This window comes from Prunus mume, linkage group LG6 (assembly GCF_029339155.1).
Source record: "Prunus mume cultivar Tortuosa linkage group LG6, ASM2933915v1, whole genome shotgun sequence".
NCBI lineage: Eukaryota > Viridiplantae > Streptophyta > Magnoliopsida > Rosales > Rosaceae > Prunus > Prunus mume.
Genome location: NC_142703.1, coordinates 13,167,133 through 13,183,055, shown reverse-complemented (window position 1 = coordinate 13,183,055; position 15,923 = coordinate 13,167,133). Strand labels below are relative to the sequence as shown.

General features: G+C 39.1%; 4 protein-coding genes across 8 annotated transcripts; all 4 read left to right on the top strand.

Moving 5' to 3' along the window:
• Window positions 1-412: 412 nt before the first annotated feature.
• LOC103334995 (peptidyl-prolyl cis-trans isomerase 2) lies at window positions 413-1,307 on the top strand. The gene has a single exon (XM_008237981.2). It carries the CDS (start codon window positions 513-515, stop codon window positions 1,032-1,034), a length of 522 nt encoding a protein of 173 aa, XP_008236203.1. The 5' UTR covers window positions 413-512; the 3' UTR covers window positions 1,035-1,307.
• Window positions 1,308-4,886: 3,579 nt separating this feature from the next.
• Window positions 4,887-8,663, top strand: LOC103334996 (putative magnesium transporter NIPA6). Of its 5 annotated transcripts, none has more exons than XM_089054085.1 (10): window positions 4,888-5,164; window positions 5,478-5,534; window positions 5,637-5,727; window positions 5,835-5,995; window positions 6,105-6,232; window positions 6,344-6,481; window positions 6,996-7,088; window positions 7,205-7,319; window positions 7,622-7,786; window positions 8,015-8,663. In XM_089054085.1, the coding sequence occupies exons 1-9, from the start codon at window positions 5,041-5,043 to the stop codon at window positions 7,711-7,713; spliced, it is 999 nt and encodes a 332-aa protein (XP_088910211.1). In that variant the 5' UTR covers window positions 4,888-5,040; the 3' UTR covers window positions 7,714-7,786; window positions 8,015-8,663. The 5 variants fall into 5 exon arrangements, with proteins under 5 accessions (XP_008236204.2, XP_088910211.1, XP_088910210.1 ...); XM_089054084.1 differs by having other exon boundaries at window positions 8,009-8,663; XM_089054082.1 differs by having other exon boundaries at window positions 7,619-7,786; window positions 8,009-8,663.
• Window positions 8,664-9,525: 862 nt separating this feature from the next.
• On the top strand, window positions 9,526-12,102 carry LOC103334997 (glycine-rich protein). The gene is made up of 2 exons (XM_008237984.3): window positions 9,526-10,800; window positions 11,751-12,102. The coding sequence occupies exons 1-2, from the start codon at window positions 9,620-9,622 to the stop codon at window positions 11,851-11,853; spliced, it is 1,284 nt and encodes a 427-aa protein (XP_008236206.2). The 5' UTR covers window positions 9,526-9,619; the 3' UTR covers window positions 11,854-12,102.
• A 1,622-nt stretch (window positions 12,103-13,724) lies between these two features.
• On the top strand, window positions 13,725-15,513 carry LOC103334998 (Pollen Ole e 1 allergen and extensin family protein). The gene is made up of 3 exons (XM_008237985.2): window positions 13,725-14,031; window positions 14,122-14,629; window positions 14,891-15,513. The coding sequence occupies exons 1-3, from the start codon at window positions 13,875-13,877 to the stop codon at window positions 15,240-15,242; spliced, it is 1,017 nt and encodes a 338-aa protein (XP_008236207.2). The 5' UTR covers window positions 13,725-13,874; the 3' UTR covers window positions 15,243-15,513.
• Window positions 15,514-15,923: the final 410 nt, after the last annotated feature.

Genomic DNA, 15,923 nt, shown 5'->3' with positions numbered 1-15,923 from the left:
TTTATGTGTATGTCGGCATCTGTATCCTTGCGAAATCCAGACCGTTGGATCTGCGTCAGAGGGTAAGTAAAAATCAGTAAAATTGTCAGTGTTTCACCTTATATTTTTTTAAATACCATGTGTGCCATCCAAGTGTTTACCAAATCCACAACGTGGTCCAAACGGTGTCGTTTATTTCTACCAAAAAGTCCACGAACCCTAATAGTACCCTATCCGAATAATGACAAGCATATACCAGTACACAACCACTTCACTCAGCCTCGGATCCCAAAACCCAACCCTGGTTAAAACCCGACCCAACCACGGTTAACTCATACCCCGTCAGATTCAACCCACGTGCCTTCATCCAACGGCTGAAAACAACTTGCCATAGATATTCACCTCAGAGGCCCTTTTATAAACCCCTCGTCCTCGTGACCTCGTCCAAGCATCGCAAACCCTAAGCATCATCACTCTCGTTTTCCCCAAATCTCTTCGTGAACGATCCAAGCAAACCCTCGAGATTCTCATCAATGGCTTCAAACCCTAAGGTCTTTTTCGACATGACGATCGGTGGCCAGCCTGCCGGCCGCATCGTCATGGAGCTCTTCGCCGACACCACCCCCCGCACCGCTGAGAACTTCAGGGCTCTCTGCACCGGAGAGAAGGGCGTTGGCCGCAGCGGCAAGCCCCTGCACTACAAGGGCTCCTCCTTCCACCGGGTGATCCCGGGGTTCATGTGCCAGGGAGGTGACTTCACAGCCGGAAACGGCACCGGAGGGGAGTCGATCTACGGCGCCAAGTTCGCCGACGAGAACTTCGTCAAGAAGCACACCGGACCTGGAATTCTGTCCATGGCCAACGCTGGTCCCGGGACCAACGGATCTCAGTTCTTCGTCTGCACGGCCAAGACCGAGTGGCTCGACGGCAAGCACGTCGTGTTCGGTCAAGTGACCGAGGGGCTTGATGTTGTGAAGAACATCGAGAAGGTTGGGTCGAGCTCCGGCCGGACCTCCAGGCCAGTGGTGGTTGCTGACTGCGGCCAGCTCTCCTAGACGACTCCGTTTAGTCGGTGCTCTGGCGACGATGGAAACGTCGTCGTTTATCTCTCTGTTATTATGAGTCGGTCTGTCTTTACTTTTTCGAATTTCGGTTTTTAGTAGGCTGGGGTCTGATTAGGGTTTGGTTTATGGACCTTATTATTATCTCTATGGTCGTCTTCCTTTTTTTTTGGGATGTCTAATTTGCTCTGCTGTTTCTGATCTGAGACTCGTATTTTGTGATAAACTGAGCTGTTATCCTTAAATAAAATAGGTTTTATTCTCCAATTGTTTATCTTATTTTCTTTATATTTTCTTTCAATTTTTTTATTCTATAATCGCCTAATGCCTCTAATATTATTGTGCTTGTAGTCGGAAGTGGGTTAAAAGTATTTATTTATTTTGTATTCGATTTATTATTGTAAATGATTAAGGATGATGATAAAAAGTACATAAACATCAAATGTAAAAGAAAGAGTCAATAAATGGGAATGGTCAAAGTTTACCTATTTATCCGAATTTTTCCTGCCAAGTCGTTTTGGGATCTTTTGGGCCACTTGAGATTTTAGGCCCCATTGATGCAGCCTTGGGTTTGGACTGATCGGCTTGTTGGTACATTTTGTAAGCGTGTAATTTGTGAATTTGAAAGAGAAGAAGCAAAGGGAACAAAGCAAATGGATAGATAAGAATTGCGATTTGGCTTTTGGATGACGCAGACCCTTTAGTCTTGTTGGTTCTCGTAGAAATGAACAAGGGAGATTCGTTATTATACTTAATATAGGAACTCAAATTATAAGAAAATTCTATATGAAATGGACTTTAGAAATACACTTAAGGTTTGTTTATAACATAACAAAAGGTTTTTAACTTCTTTTAAATTACAAAACTGTCATTGATTTCTTAAAACAAACTTAACTTCAAAACTTCATAAAAAATCTCAAACACTCAATAGGGCATTAAAGTAATTTAATAATTAAAATGCAATTCAATAAGGACAACTATTTTTTTTTGGGTTGATTTATATAAATTAAATAATGTAAGATTTATCTATATTATTAGTATTAAAAATGGATATATAACTAAATATCTCAATAAATAGTGTCAACTATTTTTGTGGTCCATTAGATTCCCAAGTTCTCAAAAATTTAATCTCAGATTTTTCTGTTTTGGTTTTTGTTGTTTGCTATCTTTTTACACGGGTTTTCAGAGAGAGAGAGAGAATTTGGATTTGTATAGTGGTGGATAAAGCCTTTGTGATTCTTGAAACACCACTTGCCGCGTATGTGGCATTGTACAAGGGAATTTTGTGTGCATGCGTTTTCTGTTTTCTCTGCACGAGGATATGCTCTTCTCATTCCAAAATGTTAGATTTTTGGTTCTAGAAAGAAAAGAATTTTGTTTAGTCATCGTATGTGTTTTGCGTTCCTATAAATCTTTGGTCACGTCGCCTCATCATCTAGTTTGTTTGATGCCCGGCTAACCTCACAAAAGTTTTATCTTTGGACTCACAAAACAGTGATATTCCCGTTTCACATAAGTTTTTCTCACACTCAACGTCCTCATTTGATTTGCTAGTCGCTTTAGTGGGCCAATGAAGTAGTGACTTAAAAAGTATTTAACTCGGTTAGAGTAACAAACTCCCTTAACATTAGAACCATTTACTCAAATCACAGCCAAATTATCTAGACAAAGAGGCAAAATCTTCCAACTATCTCCAGGATTCATAAACAAAGCATTTCCTACATTATAGGTTCGCTTAACGCAGTCCCCAAGGCCCAATGGGATGATCTTCATTCCACAACTTGAAAAGGTTTTTTCATATGCTGGATGTACGCATTTACGTGCGTAATTAATAAATTATGGGAGAACTGTTCTTTCCTCAATCGAAAGAAAAAGGTTCAGCAAACCTGGTAAGAAAACAACTAACTACAAAACTCATCTGCCTTGGCAGGCTAAGAGATATGAAGATATTGGGTATGAGGTACTAGAAGAATTTGTCACGTGAAGAGAGAGATATATAGATTATTATTGTATAAGAAGTTCCTTCCTCCAACGTTGTATCAGCAAAACCAATGTTTTAGGATGCATCTTAATGAACCTTCCTCTAACATTGTACAATTAGGAAGCTTCCTTCTCCTTGGCTTTGCCCCCATTAGCTTTCTGCCGATTATTTACACTTGATTCATTGTCTTATTGTCCTTAATGGAATTATTCATAAGTTTAAAATTGTCAAACAGTAAAGTACATCGACAAATTACATGGATAGTTTCCATTCAATACATCCTACAAATTTCTTCTTTTTGTAATAAATGAAGTGGGGGAAAAAACCAAATAATTTTGGGATGATGCGCATATATCTAAATTTGTTATTTTTTTTTCTTCCCAACTTTTCATAAAATCAAATATATTATTTGTGTTATTTGTTTTACTATTTTCAAGAAAAAAGAGACCTTTCTCCCCCATCCCAACCTCACCTACCCACAAAACACATCGCACAAGATCCCCCTCCCCCCACTTCTCTCTCTCTCTCTCTCTCTCTCTCTCTCTCCATCAACAAATTTGTATCAACAAATTTTCAATATACAAATGGAAAAATATCAAAAAGAAAAAACAATAAGAAAAGGTGGAGTTGGATTTGTGTGTGGAGGGTAGGTGTTCCATGGTTGAGAAGAAGGAGGAAGGGGCTGTAAAGAGGGAAGGGGGAATGGATTTCAAGGTGGGCGGGGTTGGTCAGAGCCGTGCCCCATATGGGATGGGGGAAGGTGAGATTTTTTTAAAATACAATTTTTAAAATAATTATTTTTCTATTTTAAATACTCTTGAAAATAGAAAGACTGAAATACCCTTTAAAATGTATGAAAAATTAGATGGTGTTAAAGTCAGATAACAAATCATGGATTTTGAAAAATTAATGTGACATTTCTCTTAAAATTTTCTTTAAAGTGACAAATTGAAACTAAGGTATAATTTCATGTGACATTTCTACAAAAATCTATTTCCAAATATAGTATACCTCCATTGATAATGTGAGAGTTACAAGAGCGCATGAGTAACACTTTTTATAACTGATCAACTATGTAATGCAAATGTAAAATAAAATTCTTTAGATTGAAAATTCTGCTTTGTTTTAAATGTTTTTCTTTAAATTTTTGGTTTAGGAATGAAATCTATCATATCCAATTCATTAGTATATAAACCAAATTACTATCCATAGCAGAGTATATTTGCAAATCCCATAATACTAATTTCTTGACGCAGATAAGATCATCCATCATTCTTTTTTTTCGCGAAATTAGTTAAAATAGTCATTTTTCATAAATTTTTTTCTAAAATTGCCCGTTTTGTATTAAAGAGGTTACTATAGGGACAATAAATAGGAAACTATACGGATAACAAAGAGACATTGTATGAGTCAGAAGCTATCATAGAATAAAAGTCATGAAAAATGGCTATTTAGCATAAACGCCCTGATTTTTCCAGACATGACGTGGTGCCAATTTTATATTTTATATTTTATTTAAAACTTTCCCACTTTCAATTTTCCTAGCGTCCAAACAGAACCAGAAAAAGTTACAAAGAAAAGTAAAAGTCCAAACTCCAGGGCAATCTTTGGCGCATAAGCTGTCATCCAGCTGATTCCACGTGACTCAACTGTAACAACAGCAACAGAGAATCCAATCTACGTTGTTGCCTACGTGGCACCCTCCAAATGAGCTAAGGGTACTATCGTCATTTCAAGAAAAGTAGAAAACCATAGCCAATAGAATCAGATCCCGCACGTTGGTGTAGCGAGCGCGCGAAGCACTGGATTGTTACCTCCGTCCGTACTGCCACGGGAAGCTTCCGACTAGACGACGGTCTCAAGCGTGTTTCTTCGCGTTGAGAGAGACTCTCTCTCTCTCTGAAAGCTTCAGAGGGTGTATTGCAATTTACAGAGAGGGAGAGAGGTACAACTTGTTCAACTCTGGTTGGCGGGAATTCGAAATTCTAGAGAGAGAGAGAGAGAGAGAGAGAGAGAGAGATGGGGGTGTCAGAGAATACGAAGGGGCTGATATTAGCGATGGCGTCGAGCGCCTTCATAGGCGCGAGCTTCATCTTGAAGAAGAAGGGTCTCAAGCGCGCTGGAGCTGCCGGTACTCGAGCAGGTCATTTTTACTCTTACATGAATTCTGGGTTATATTCTTTTAGTTTATTTTCAATGTCAATGCCATTGGCACATTAGCATTTCCCTTTTTTGGATGGTGGAGGTCGGAAATTGGAGTTAATTACAAAGATTTAACCAAAAGATTCAATTTTTGAAATTTAATTATGTGTTTGATGATTGATAGGTTCCAGAATCCAAACTGCTAATTCATGGTTTTGATTGTTTTTTGATTATTTAATAAGTTTCCATGTGATTGATTTGTAGTACATCTTTGATTTGGGTAATTGAAAATCTGTGTCTTTTGAGTTGTGCAGGAGTTGGTGGTTATACTTACTTACTAGAGCCACTGTGGTGGGCGGGCATGATCACCAGTAAGTACAGCTCTCTCTTTCTCTACAGAAAATGTATGTGACTGAAGTGATAAGTACGTGTGAGTTATTGATATTTGGTTTTGAATTTTTTCAACTGGGTAGTGATTGGTGGAGAGGTTGCCAATTTTGTGGCTTATGTATATGCTCCAGCAGTTCTTGTAACCCCACTTGGTGCACTGAGTATAATAGTCAGGTAAATGCACTTCTGTCTGAGTTAATTTCATTGCTGATTTCTGATAAAAACAAGGTATTGTTTAAAAGCTTTTGTTACCAACTTGCATGTTTGTTGGATTTGTCTAGTGCTGTTTTGGCTCACTTCTTGTTGAAGGAACGAATACAGAAAATGGGTATTGTGGGATGTGTTACCTGCATCGTGGGATCAGTGGTAATTGTGATCCATGCACCTCAAGAGCATACTCTAAATTCTGTACAGGAAATCTGGGTTCTAGCGACCCAACCAGGTTCATGACTTTAAACCTCATATTTCTTCTTCTTCTTCAATGCTACTTGCCATAGAACCTTCATTGTGTTGTCCTGAAATATTACTTTTTTTTTTTTTTTTTTCCACAGCTTTTCTGGTTTACGTTGCTGCTACACTTTCCCTAGTGTTAACTTTGGTTTTGCATTTTGAACCTCACTATGGGCAAACAAATATACTAGTCTACTTGGGAATCTGTTCCTTGATGGGTTCACTTACGGTAACTATGATTTTCTAGTTTGCCAAGTACAAATAGGCACTTTGTTCCTCTATGTCTTATGTGTTCAAATTGTTAGGTGTTTAGCTGTGTATCTCTGCTGTGCTACTTCAGGTTGTAAGCATAAAGGCCATTGGAATTGCAATGAAGCTAACTCTTGAGGGAGTAAGTCAGATAGCCTATCCTCAGACATGGTTTTTTCTGACTGTTGCAGTAATCTGCGTAGTTACACAGTTGAATTACCTCAACAAGGTCAGTATTGCGCTATTAATTTTGGTCTATTCCTCCGAGACTATCATCATTGGCATTTTATGTGCTGACTAGCCATTTTGTGCTAAAAATCTGTGCTCCACCTGCAATGCATATTCAGCATTTGGTTTCTCAGATCCTGATTTGTCCATTTGTTACATATTGACTCCAATGTGTTCCTGGCATATAAAGGAGGGGACAGTAATGCATTCTGCCTCTGTCATATAACTTGTAAATATAATAACACTATATCAAATCTCAAGCACACAGGATTTCCATTGTAATAAGTTTGGAAATTTCTCAAAATCTGAAAATTTAGTTATTGAAATTGGAAAGTAAGTTTAAGTTGGTCTACTTTATTGAAAAATTGAACTTTAAGTATCACGTGCTGCTTGGACAGTAATCTTGTTAGTACTTCAATTCAGCCATCTTTTAACTCAGACTTTCATGGACTTCAAATTATAATAATTACCTGCTGAATCTCACATCATTCAAGTTCATGGCCGCTTTGTTTCAGGCTTTGGATACATTCAATGCAGCAATTGTTGCCCCAGTATATTATGTGATGTTCACAACTCTGACCATTATTGCTAGTGTAATAATGTTCAAGGTAGATTGCTTGATCTATATACTGTGGTTTTCTTCTGATGCCTTTATTGGTTGTTTTCATGCAATTACAAAGACATGGGATTCTGAATTTCATGTTGTTTTCTATGTTCAATACAGGATTGGTCTGGTCAGGATGCAAGCAGCATAGCCTCTGAAATATGTGGATTCATCACTGTTCTGTCAGGAACTATCATACTCCATGCAACCAAAAATGAGGAATCATCTACACAAGGTATACATGGACTTTGCATAATTCTATTATCTGGGATTTGGGATTTTTATTATCTCCTTTAAATTCAGATCAACATGACAATTGAAAATTCTTATAAGATGATTGAGAATAAAACAGATGCATGTTAAATTTGATCCCAATGATCCGAGACATTCATTTTCCTCTTGATCAGGATACTACTCAGTTGCAATCCCATCATTAAATATTGGTTAGACTGAGGGGCATATTTACACTTACAGTTGGCTCTAACATTTACTATCTTTGCTTATGGCTGCTTATAGTAGTTTTTCTTTTCATAGCAGGAACTGTAACATGGTACATTAGAGATTCAATGAAGGGCTCTGAAGATGAACGTTTGCTCACCTTACACAATTCAGATTATCCTGAACCGTAACCCTGCAACAATCATCTTGGAGAATGAAATCCCCAGCAATGAAGCTGCACTGCAACAATCATTTTGAGTAGGGGTGAGTCTATGGGCATCTAGCACATTGCTCATTACACCTTCCAAATACCCGTTTACTCCTATTCATTTTTTAAAAAAAAATTGGCCTCCCCTCCCCTCCCCCAGTTGGACATTTCCGTGGCATAAGACCAGCCATAGCTAGTCTTTTTTATTATAAATTCTTTCTTCTTTTAGGATATGAAATGATATGGGATATAATGAAAAAGTAAATGAATTTTTTTAGGGACAGGTTGTAGCAATGTGTTGGGTGCCAATAGCCTCCCTTTGAGTAGTGTTTGTAGTGTTGGGAGCTCCCGGTTTCTTCTAGACAGACCCTGGGGCTTTTAGCAGATTGCAAAAGTTACTTTTTATGTGCCTTTCTTCACCAGCCAGCGGATGCGACCCTCAACTGGATGCTCAAATTAAATTGAAGTGTGAGGTGTGGCACCACTCTCAATGCTAAGTTCTGAATCAGCCTCAGCTCAGGAATGGGGCTGCAGTTCTGTATCAATACCAGTGCGTAGAGATATTTGTTGTGATCTTGGCAATGCTCAGTCTCTCCATGGCTGCTGATGGCATCTGTACATATCAATGCTCGGCTTCTCGTTCACTAGTTTTCGTGCATGATTCTTCTTGATATCTGATTCAGTTTGATTCTTTCTTTTTCTTTCTAGTTTGTATATATTTTTTCTTATAGATGTCTTTCTAGTTTGTATTAGTCCTTTTTTCCTTGGTTAAGAAAATGTTCAGTTCATATTGGCATTGATAGATCATAGAACACACAGCTGAGGTATATTTGCCAATTAATGGGCAAATACTGCTTGGGAATTGTATATCTTGTATTTAACTCTTGAGTTTTTGCTTTTCCTGTCAATGAATTCTGTTGTTATAATGGCAAATGAACTGTACACTTTATTACACAGTAAACCATAAATTATATGATTCATATAATCTTTCTTCCATGGTCAAAATTTAACCTTTATTTTTTAGCCAGGATGTTCAAAATTTAACTCGAATGTGCAGATTATGCAATATTTTATTATTTAAGCGATGAAATCTTCCAAATTGCTTAGCCAGAAAAGAAATAATAAATAGTTTAATTACAAGATAATTTCAAAATTAAAGAACGTGAAATTCCTTTTATTGGGAAAAGTCTTTGAAAGTTAGAATTGGATACACCCCCTTAAGATTCTAGAAGTCATGAGTTCATAACGTAATATGATCTCTGATGATGCTATAAAATAAAGCCGTTTTAAGATTGAGAGATTTATTAATAATTTGGTTTGGATGGATAATTACTGAAAGCTAACCTTTTTCTTGTTGTTTTTGTTTTTATGGATATGAAGTTGTCTAAAAGTTGAAAATGAAAATCCCATTCATCTTTCTTGAATAGCTATTTCGTATCATAATTCTAATTCATTTCTTAAGTTTTCTTATCTCTAAAAAGTCGAAGTTACATTGAAATCCCCAGCTTAATTCTAACACATTTTTTACTATTCAAAATTGCCTAGTCTAATTCTAACTCATTTCTTACTGCAATTATAACTCCTCTATAACTGATTTACTATTGGTAATTAGTAAGGGTTTAGAGTTCCTCAAAATCATTATTGAAAAAAAAAAAAAAAAAGGTCAGATTCCCTCTCCAGATCAAAAAAGAGAAAAAAGAGAGATTCTCTCTCTGATAAGGAAAATCATAAACTTCAATCTCCACCGTCGGATCAAATTCTCTTCCCTACCCTATATATTCGTAACCCCCTCTTCGCTTCTCAACAACGCAACGCTTCGCCAAAAAATCCATCCTTTGCGCAAAAACAAAGGAGAGACCTTTTCATCGCAGCACACAGTAACAACAACCATGGCGGCAACAGTGTCTCCTTGGGCCAAACCTGGCGCTTGGGCCCTCGCCGCCGAAGAGCAGGACGCTGAGCTCGAACAAGAAACCCAAAACGCACGACACGTCGTTGAGCCGCCCTCCGCCGACTACCCATCTTTGTCTGTAGCCGCCACCGCCAAGCCCAAGAAGAAGAACAAGGGCCAGAAAGTCTCCCTCGCCGAGTTCACGGCCTTCGGCGCGCCCAAGCCCGTGGCCCAGCCCGAGGGTCTCACCCACCAGGACCGCATGCATCTCCCGACCGGTCCGCGCGAGCGAACCGCCGAGGAGCTCGACAGGAATCGGCTCGGCGGCGGGTTCAGGTCCTATGGGTCTGATCGAGGAAACAGCAGGTTTTCCAACGGCGAAGAGTCGTCGGATTCGAAGTGGGGTTCGGGACAGAGGAGGGAAGGTGGATTTGGGAAGGAATCGAACCGCGATGGGCCTTCCAGGGCGGACGAGATTGATGATTGGGGCGCTGCGAAGAAATCGACGGTGGGAAATGGGTTTGAGAGGAGGGAGAGAGGAGCAGGAGGTAGTTTCTTTGGTGGGTCACAGTCGAAGGCTGATGAATCGGACAGTTGGGTATCCAATAAGAGCTCTGTGTCGTCTGAGGGACGGAGATTCGGTGCTTCCGGTGGGTTCGATCGGGAGAGGAAAGTGGGGTTCACATCTGATGGAGGTGCTGATTCTGATAATTGGGGGAGGAAGAAGGAGGAGAGTAATGGTGGGTCTGGTTTTGATCGAGAAAGAAGAGTTGGGTTCGTATCCAATGGTGGTGGTGCGGATTCTGAGGTTTGGGGGAAGAAGAAGGAGGAGAGTAATGGTGGTCTGAATGAGGGTACTGGAAGGCCGAGGCTCAATTTGCAGCCGAGGACACTGCCTGTGAGCAACGAGACCTCACCTGGGTCGACGACGGTACCGAAGCCCAAGGGGTCAAACCCGTTTGGTGAGGCGAGGCCAAGAGAGGAGGTGTTGGCAGAGAAGGGGAAGGACTGGAAGAAGATTGATGAGGAGCTCGAGTCGGTGAAGATTAAGGAGGTGGCTGAGAGAGACCACTCGCCCTCGTTTGGGAAGAGGAGTTTTGGGATAGGAAATGGGCGCGCCGGTGATCGAACTGAGAGAGCTTGGAGGAAGCCTGATGTGGCAGATGCTCGTCCCCAGAGGTTTGTTGTTTCAGTCATATGATTGATTGATTGGGTATATCAATCGCTAGTAATTAGAATGCTTAGTTGTAAAGTCTGATGCTTTTGATATTTCTATGTTGAACTTGATTGCATGGATTTTCTTAGCTATGTTAATTGGAAAGATGCATTGTTGATAGAATTGGTTTCAGTTAGTTATAGGAAAGTTTGCTTGATGGAACAGTGAATTAGCATATTGGTTGTATGTATGTATGTGCGTGTCTTTCGGTTTAACCTTTTCATAAGGGGTTTGTCAACCTTGTGGGGGAGATGCTGAGCATTGATGGTTTACATTTGTGTCCAAAAGGAAGCTTCTTGAGTTTTCTGTATTAAAAAGAAATTCACTTTGCCGAGCATTACTTGTTATCTTGTTGATAGGTCGAGTTTTACGAAATACTTGGTGCTATGATGAATTGCAAGTCACTTTTGACGATTTTTTATGCTGTCTTTGTTTTGCCCTCTTATCTTCTCATGTGCACACATAGACAAGTTTAAATTGGTGGCACTGCGATCTCTTTATTTTTGCCCTTGGGTAATATATTTCTAATTTGTTTGATAAAACACCCTCCTCTTTCATTTTCAACCCTAACCTTGTGATATTCTGAAGGCTACCCATTCATCTTTAGATGTTTTTGCAATTTTCCCTTCTGCTGTTTGACACATACTACTACTATCCCTAACCCTGGCTTCTGCACAAGGAAAAAAAGTTGTTTTATGTAAGTATGTGTTAAATATGAATATTGGACTAGAAGGATCTACCTGACTTGAATGGAGCCATTTAAAGTTAAAGGTTCATGTAACCATGGATTTCTCTTTTAGTTTTTAGGGGGTTAGTAACTTGTAATGTGTGTGATTAGACGTGCTTTCAACTATTTGTTGCTATTTTCAGGGTTCGTTAAAACTCTGAAACTAATAGTTTTCTTTCGGTGCAGTGCTGAGGAAAATGAGAGTAGGAGCAGTTCTGTGGAACCAGAGAATGGCCATGTTGATGAGCATGTTGACAGTCATGTTGACGGGCATGCTGATGAGAATTGAAGAGGCGTTTTACAAGTTTGGTGTAAGCCATGGGAAAAGATTTTAAGTTGAGCTGTTGGATCCATGAGGCTGTTGAATTTTCAGTTTCAATGATTTGTGTTCTTTTCTGCGACTGTAATACATTGAACTTGAGACAATTTTTGTAGGATTTTAAATAGCTATACTAGTTTTTCCCGTAGGGCTTTGTTTGTATGTTGTATTTAAGATTGAGAAATACTTTAACTCTAATTATTATTTTTGATCCTTAAATTCTGGTTCACACATTTCATGGTTGAAGATTTTGGTATGTTGTGCATTTGATGCTTCATGTTTCTGCCTATGTTCTCTGGATAATTTATTTTGTGTTTTAACATGAAATGCTGCATAAATTTATGTATTTCTGGTCGTGTGATCGATTGAATTTTGCTGAATGTGTACATTTTTCGGTTATTTACAGTATAGGGTTTGCTGATGTTTTAACTTTTTTATGACTTAGGGTAAGGGTCAGAATTGGCTGAACTGGAATTAGAGTTGCCTTTAGTTTCAAGTTACTAATTTATAGAATGAATCATATTTGTAAGCAAGTAGACTTCTGATTGAATCATTTTTAGCATGCATTATTCTGCTATAGGTTCAAAATTTTGTTGCGAGTAATTGATGTTGTAATTGTTTTGGCCAAAAAAAGAGACGAGAAAACATATTGCAAAGGCTTAGTTTTCAGTTTTATGCTAAAGAAACAATGCAGAAGTTGCAATTCTGATGACTTATGAGAGATTCTTGAATGCCTTCAGTCGTATAATAGTAATAGGGTAGATTTTCCCCCACAAAGTAACGAAAATTGCACAGTTGACTGTTGATGTCACCAGTTGTACAGATTTTATCCACAGAAGGACGGCAAGGGAATTGGCTGTGAGCCAACCAAAACTAGGGTCGTTAGGGAGTGCTTTTGTAACTGCTAAAGCGCTACCGGCATAAGTGCTTTTAGTGCCAAGTGGGCACTCACTGCTACAGTTGCTCTGCCATGCTACAACAACAATGCAGGTCCATGTTACACTGGTATGGAGTTTGGTTCATCATCATGGGGCAATATTTTAAGTTCACTCTCTTAATCTGAGTTTGAATCTTCCTCTCTTAATTAGTTTAAATTAGAATACCGACTTGTTAAAAAGGAAAAAAATATATATATATTAGACTCAAGGCTGGCCTTAGCCATGCTCGAAGAGGTTAGATTACACTACAGAAAACAAAAGTTCACCTTCAGCGTGTGCCTAGCCTAGCAATATGTCATTAGACAAATACATCAATTTTTGAGTAAGTATGGGCACGAGAAAGAGGTTTGCAGACATGTGTGAGGTGTAGTTGAAGAGCATTAAAGAGAAGCCCTTACTTATTTCTCTGTCTTTGCACATCGTGAAGCTCTATCTCCTTATAGGCCTTCCTCATCAATGCCTTTGCTGCTTTGACGGCCAACTATTACCCCCCACCAGCAAAACCTTGAAGCCTTGAAGTCATGTTTTTTGGCTACAAACCGACCCACGTCTCCAATAATGGCAACATATGGACTTCTTGCCTTCAAAATCTTGGGATAGGCACTACTCATGTCCAGAGTCTGTGTTTGCGTGACAAAATTATTCTAAAACTAAAAACTCCTGCCCTGCAGTTATATCTACGGCCGTGGATGAAATAACATGTTACGGTGTGTATACACTATTGTGTTGATCTCTCTAATCACATGATACTCCGTACGTATGCATCAACTTCAAACAATTAATTGTTGGATCATAACACCTGTGATTTCAAAATTAGTTCTAATGAAACCAAGAATATTAGGCTATTAGCACCAGCCTTAAATGCACCTCTGGTTTTAAAATGGTGTTCTCCACACCCCATAAAGGCAGGTAGTTGAGAGTTGAATGTAAGCATTACTTTACCATACTCTGTATTAATTTGCTTCTTCTGGGTGTTCATCACATTCTTATTTTTACACCAAACCCTCTTCTTTATTCTTTACTCTCTCTTTCTTTGCATTTTCATTTAGTCCAATGCCCATGGATTGGCTAGAAAAGTTCATTTTGGCAGCACTTCTCATTTTGGCTGCAGCCATTGATGGAGCTCAGGCAGATACCGTGGTCAGTGGCACAGTCTTCTGTGACCAATGCAAAGATGGTGAAAGATCCTTCTTTGATTATCCCATCAATGGTGAGATCCATAATCTCTAATTAATTAGTACTAATCACATTCTCTATTAACACTCTCAATTGTAAATTCATATGCTTTTGTATTTTGCAGGTGTTAAAGTACAAGTGGCTTGCAGTGACAGCAATGGGCAAATCACAATGTCAAGGGAAGAAACAACAAATTGGTTTGGAAACTATGCTGTCAAGTTTGATGGCACGCCAGATTTGAGTGGCTGTTTTGCTCAGGTTTCAAGCACAGGGCAAGGCTCAAATGGCTGTGGGATTAGTGCTGGCCCTGCTCAAAGCCTTAGACTTATCTTTAGGATATTTGACATGGCGATGTATGCTGTGGACTCTTTGCTCACTCAGCCTGCTCAGCCTATGTCATTTTGCCCAAGGTCAGCTAATCCGGTGGCTCCTGCCCGGCCGACACCAGCTAGGCCTCTGCCTAACCCAGTAACACCGGCCAGCCCTCCGCCTTTTAGGTTTCCCCCTCTTCCAAAACTGCCTCCATTGCCTCCATTGCCTCCATTGCCTCCACTGCCTCCATTGCCTCCACTGCCCTCATTGCCTCCAATGCCACCAGTGCCCTTCTTGGAAGCTACAGCATGCCCTCATCAGTAAGTTATTTACTGTGGTTTGCTTTGTAGAGTCTTAAGTTGTTGGTTACCTACTTTGAGTGTGGTGAGTAAAAATTGTTTTCTCCATAAAATACCATAGAGTCTAGTATGATCTATTATGGTGTACCCCAAACTGTTTTTCTACTTACCAACCAACTCTTGGTTTAACGATATTTCTCTTTTCAGTGTGAAAAGAGGTTCCAAGTTTGAATTCAACGATTTTTTTCTTTCTGACCATTTGATGGGGTTGTGTTTTTTCAGGCAGTGGACATTGCCAGAGCACAAATGCTACTGGAGAGCAGTGAGCCCGGACACAAAGGTGGCCGTTGTTTTTGGATTGGCGGCGGCCAGGAGATACGGGACTGACCTGACATTAGTGCAAGGCCTACAAGGAAGAGGAGAACCTTACAGGACTCTCCTGAGGGAAGGGATCACTGCATTTCTCAACTCCTACAATAGTCTTCAATTTCCTTACAATTCAATTGCTGTGGTCCAGCATTTTAATTATGGCTTGATGGGCTCCAACAGAAACGTCCTCTTTACAGCCTTGCGCTTCATCAGGGCCAATTCAGGTTATGGGAGAGTCCCTTGCAAATTTACTGCTTGCAAGTGATTTCTATTTTAAATCTAAATTGTATTAGACTGTGTTAAGTTTGCTTCTATGTTTAGCTTAAACTATGATTATGTATTTTTGATTCTAAAGAGAGGGAGGCCTAGAGTCGAACTTTAGTTATGAGTGCGTGGTTATAAGTGCTCTACTACTAAAGCTATAAGGTCTTCCAAGTTACGATATTTAAACAGTTCCATTCTTGTATTTCTTATATGAATTTGTAGTTTATCTATATTTTTCTTTTTTATTTAACTAATTAACATAATTTATGATTTATAAGGTTTGTCCGTCATCAATCAAATCTTCAATTGATTAAGGTTTGTTCGTCATCATTTTCAAATCTTCAATTGATTAAGGTTTGTTCCTCATCAATATCAAATCTTCAATCATATCTGCCGACAGAAACCAGATTTTGTCTGGTAAGGTTATATATGAATGGTCACACAAATCCCACAAGAGAAAGAAACTATGACCATAAACCATGTCATTCCTAAAATAGGGAAAATAAACCATGTTCCATCCATATTATAACACGTGTACAAGATCTATTACGTGACCATACTATGTGGTATTTTATAATTTCTCCATCTTATGAACGTCTGTTGAGAATTGATTGAGCTTCTGTCCATTTCAATCAAATAATATTGAATGGCTTTCTACGTACTGATCAAAACTAATGTTGTT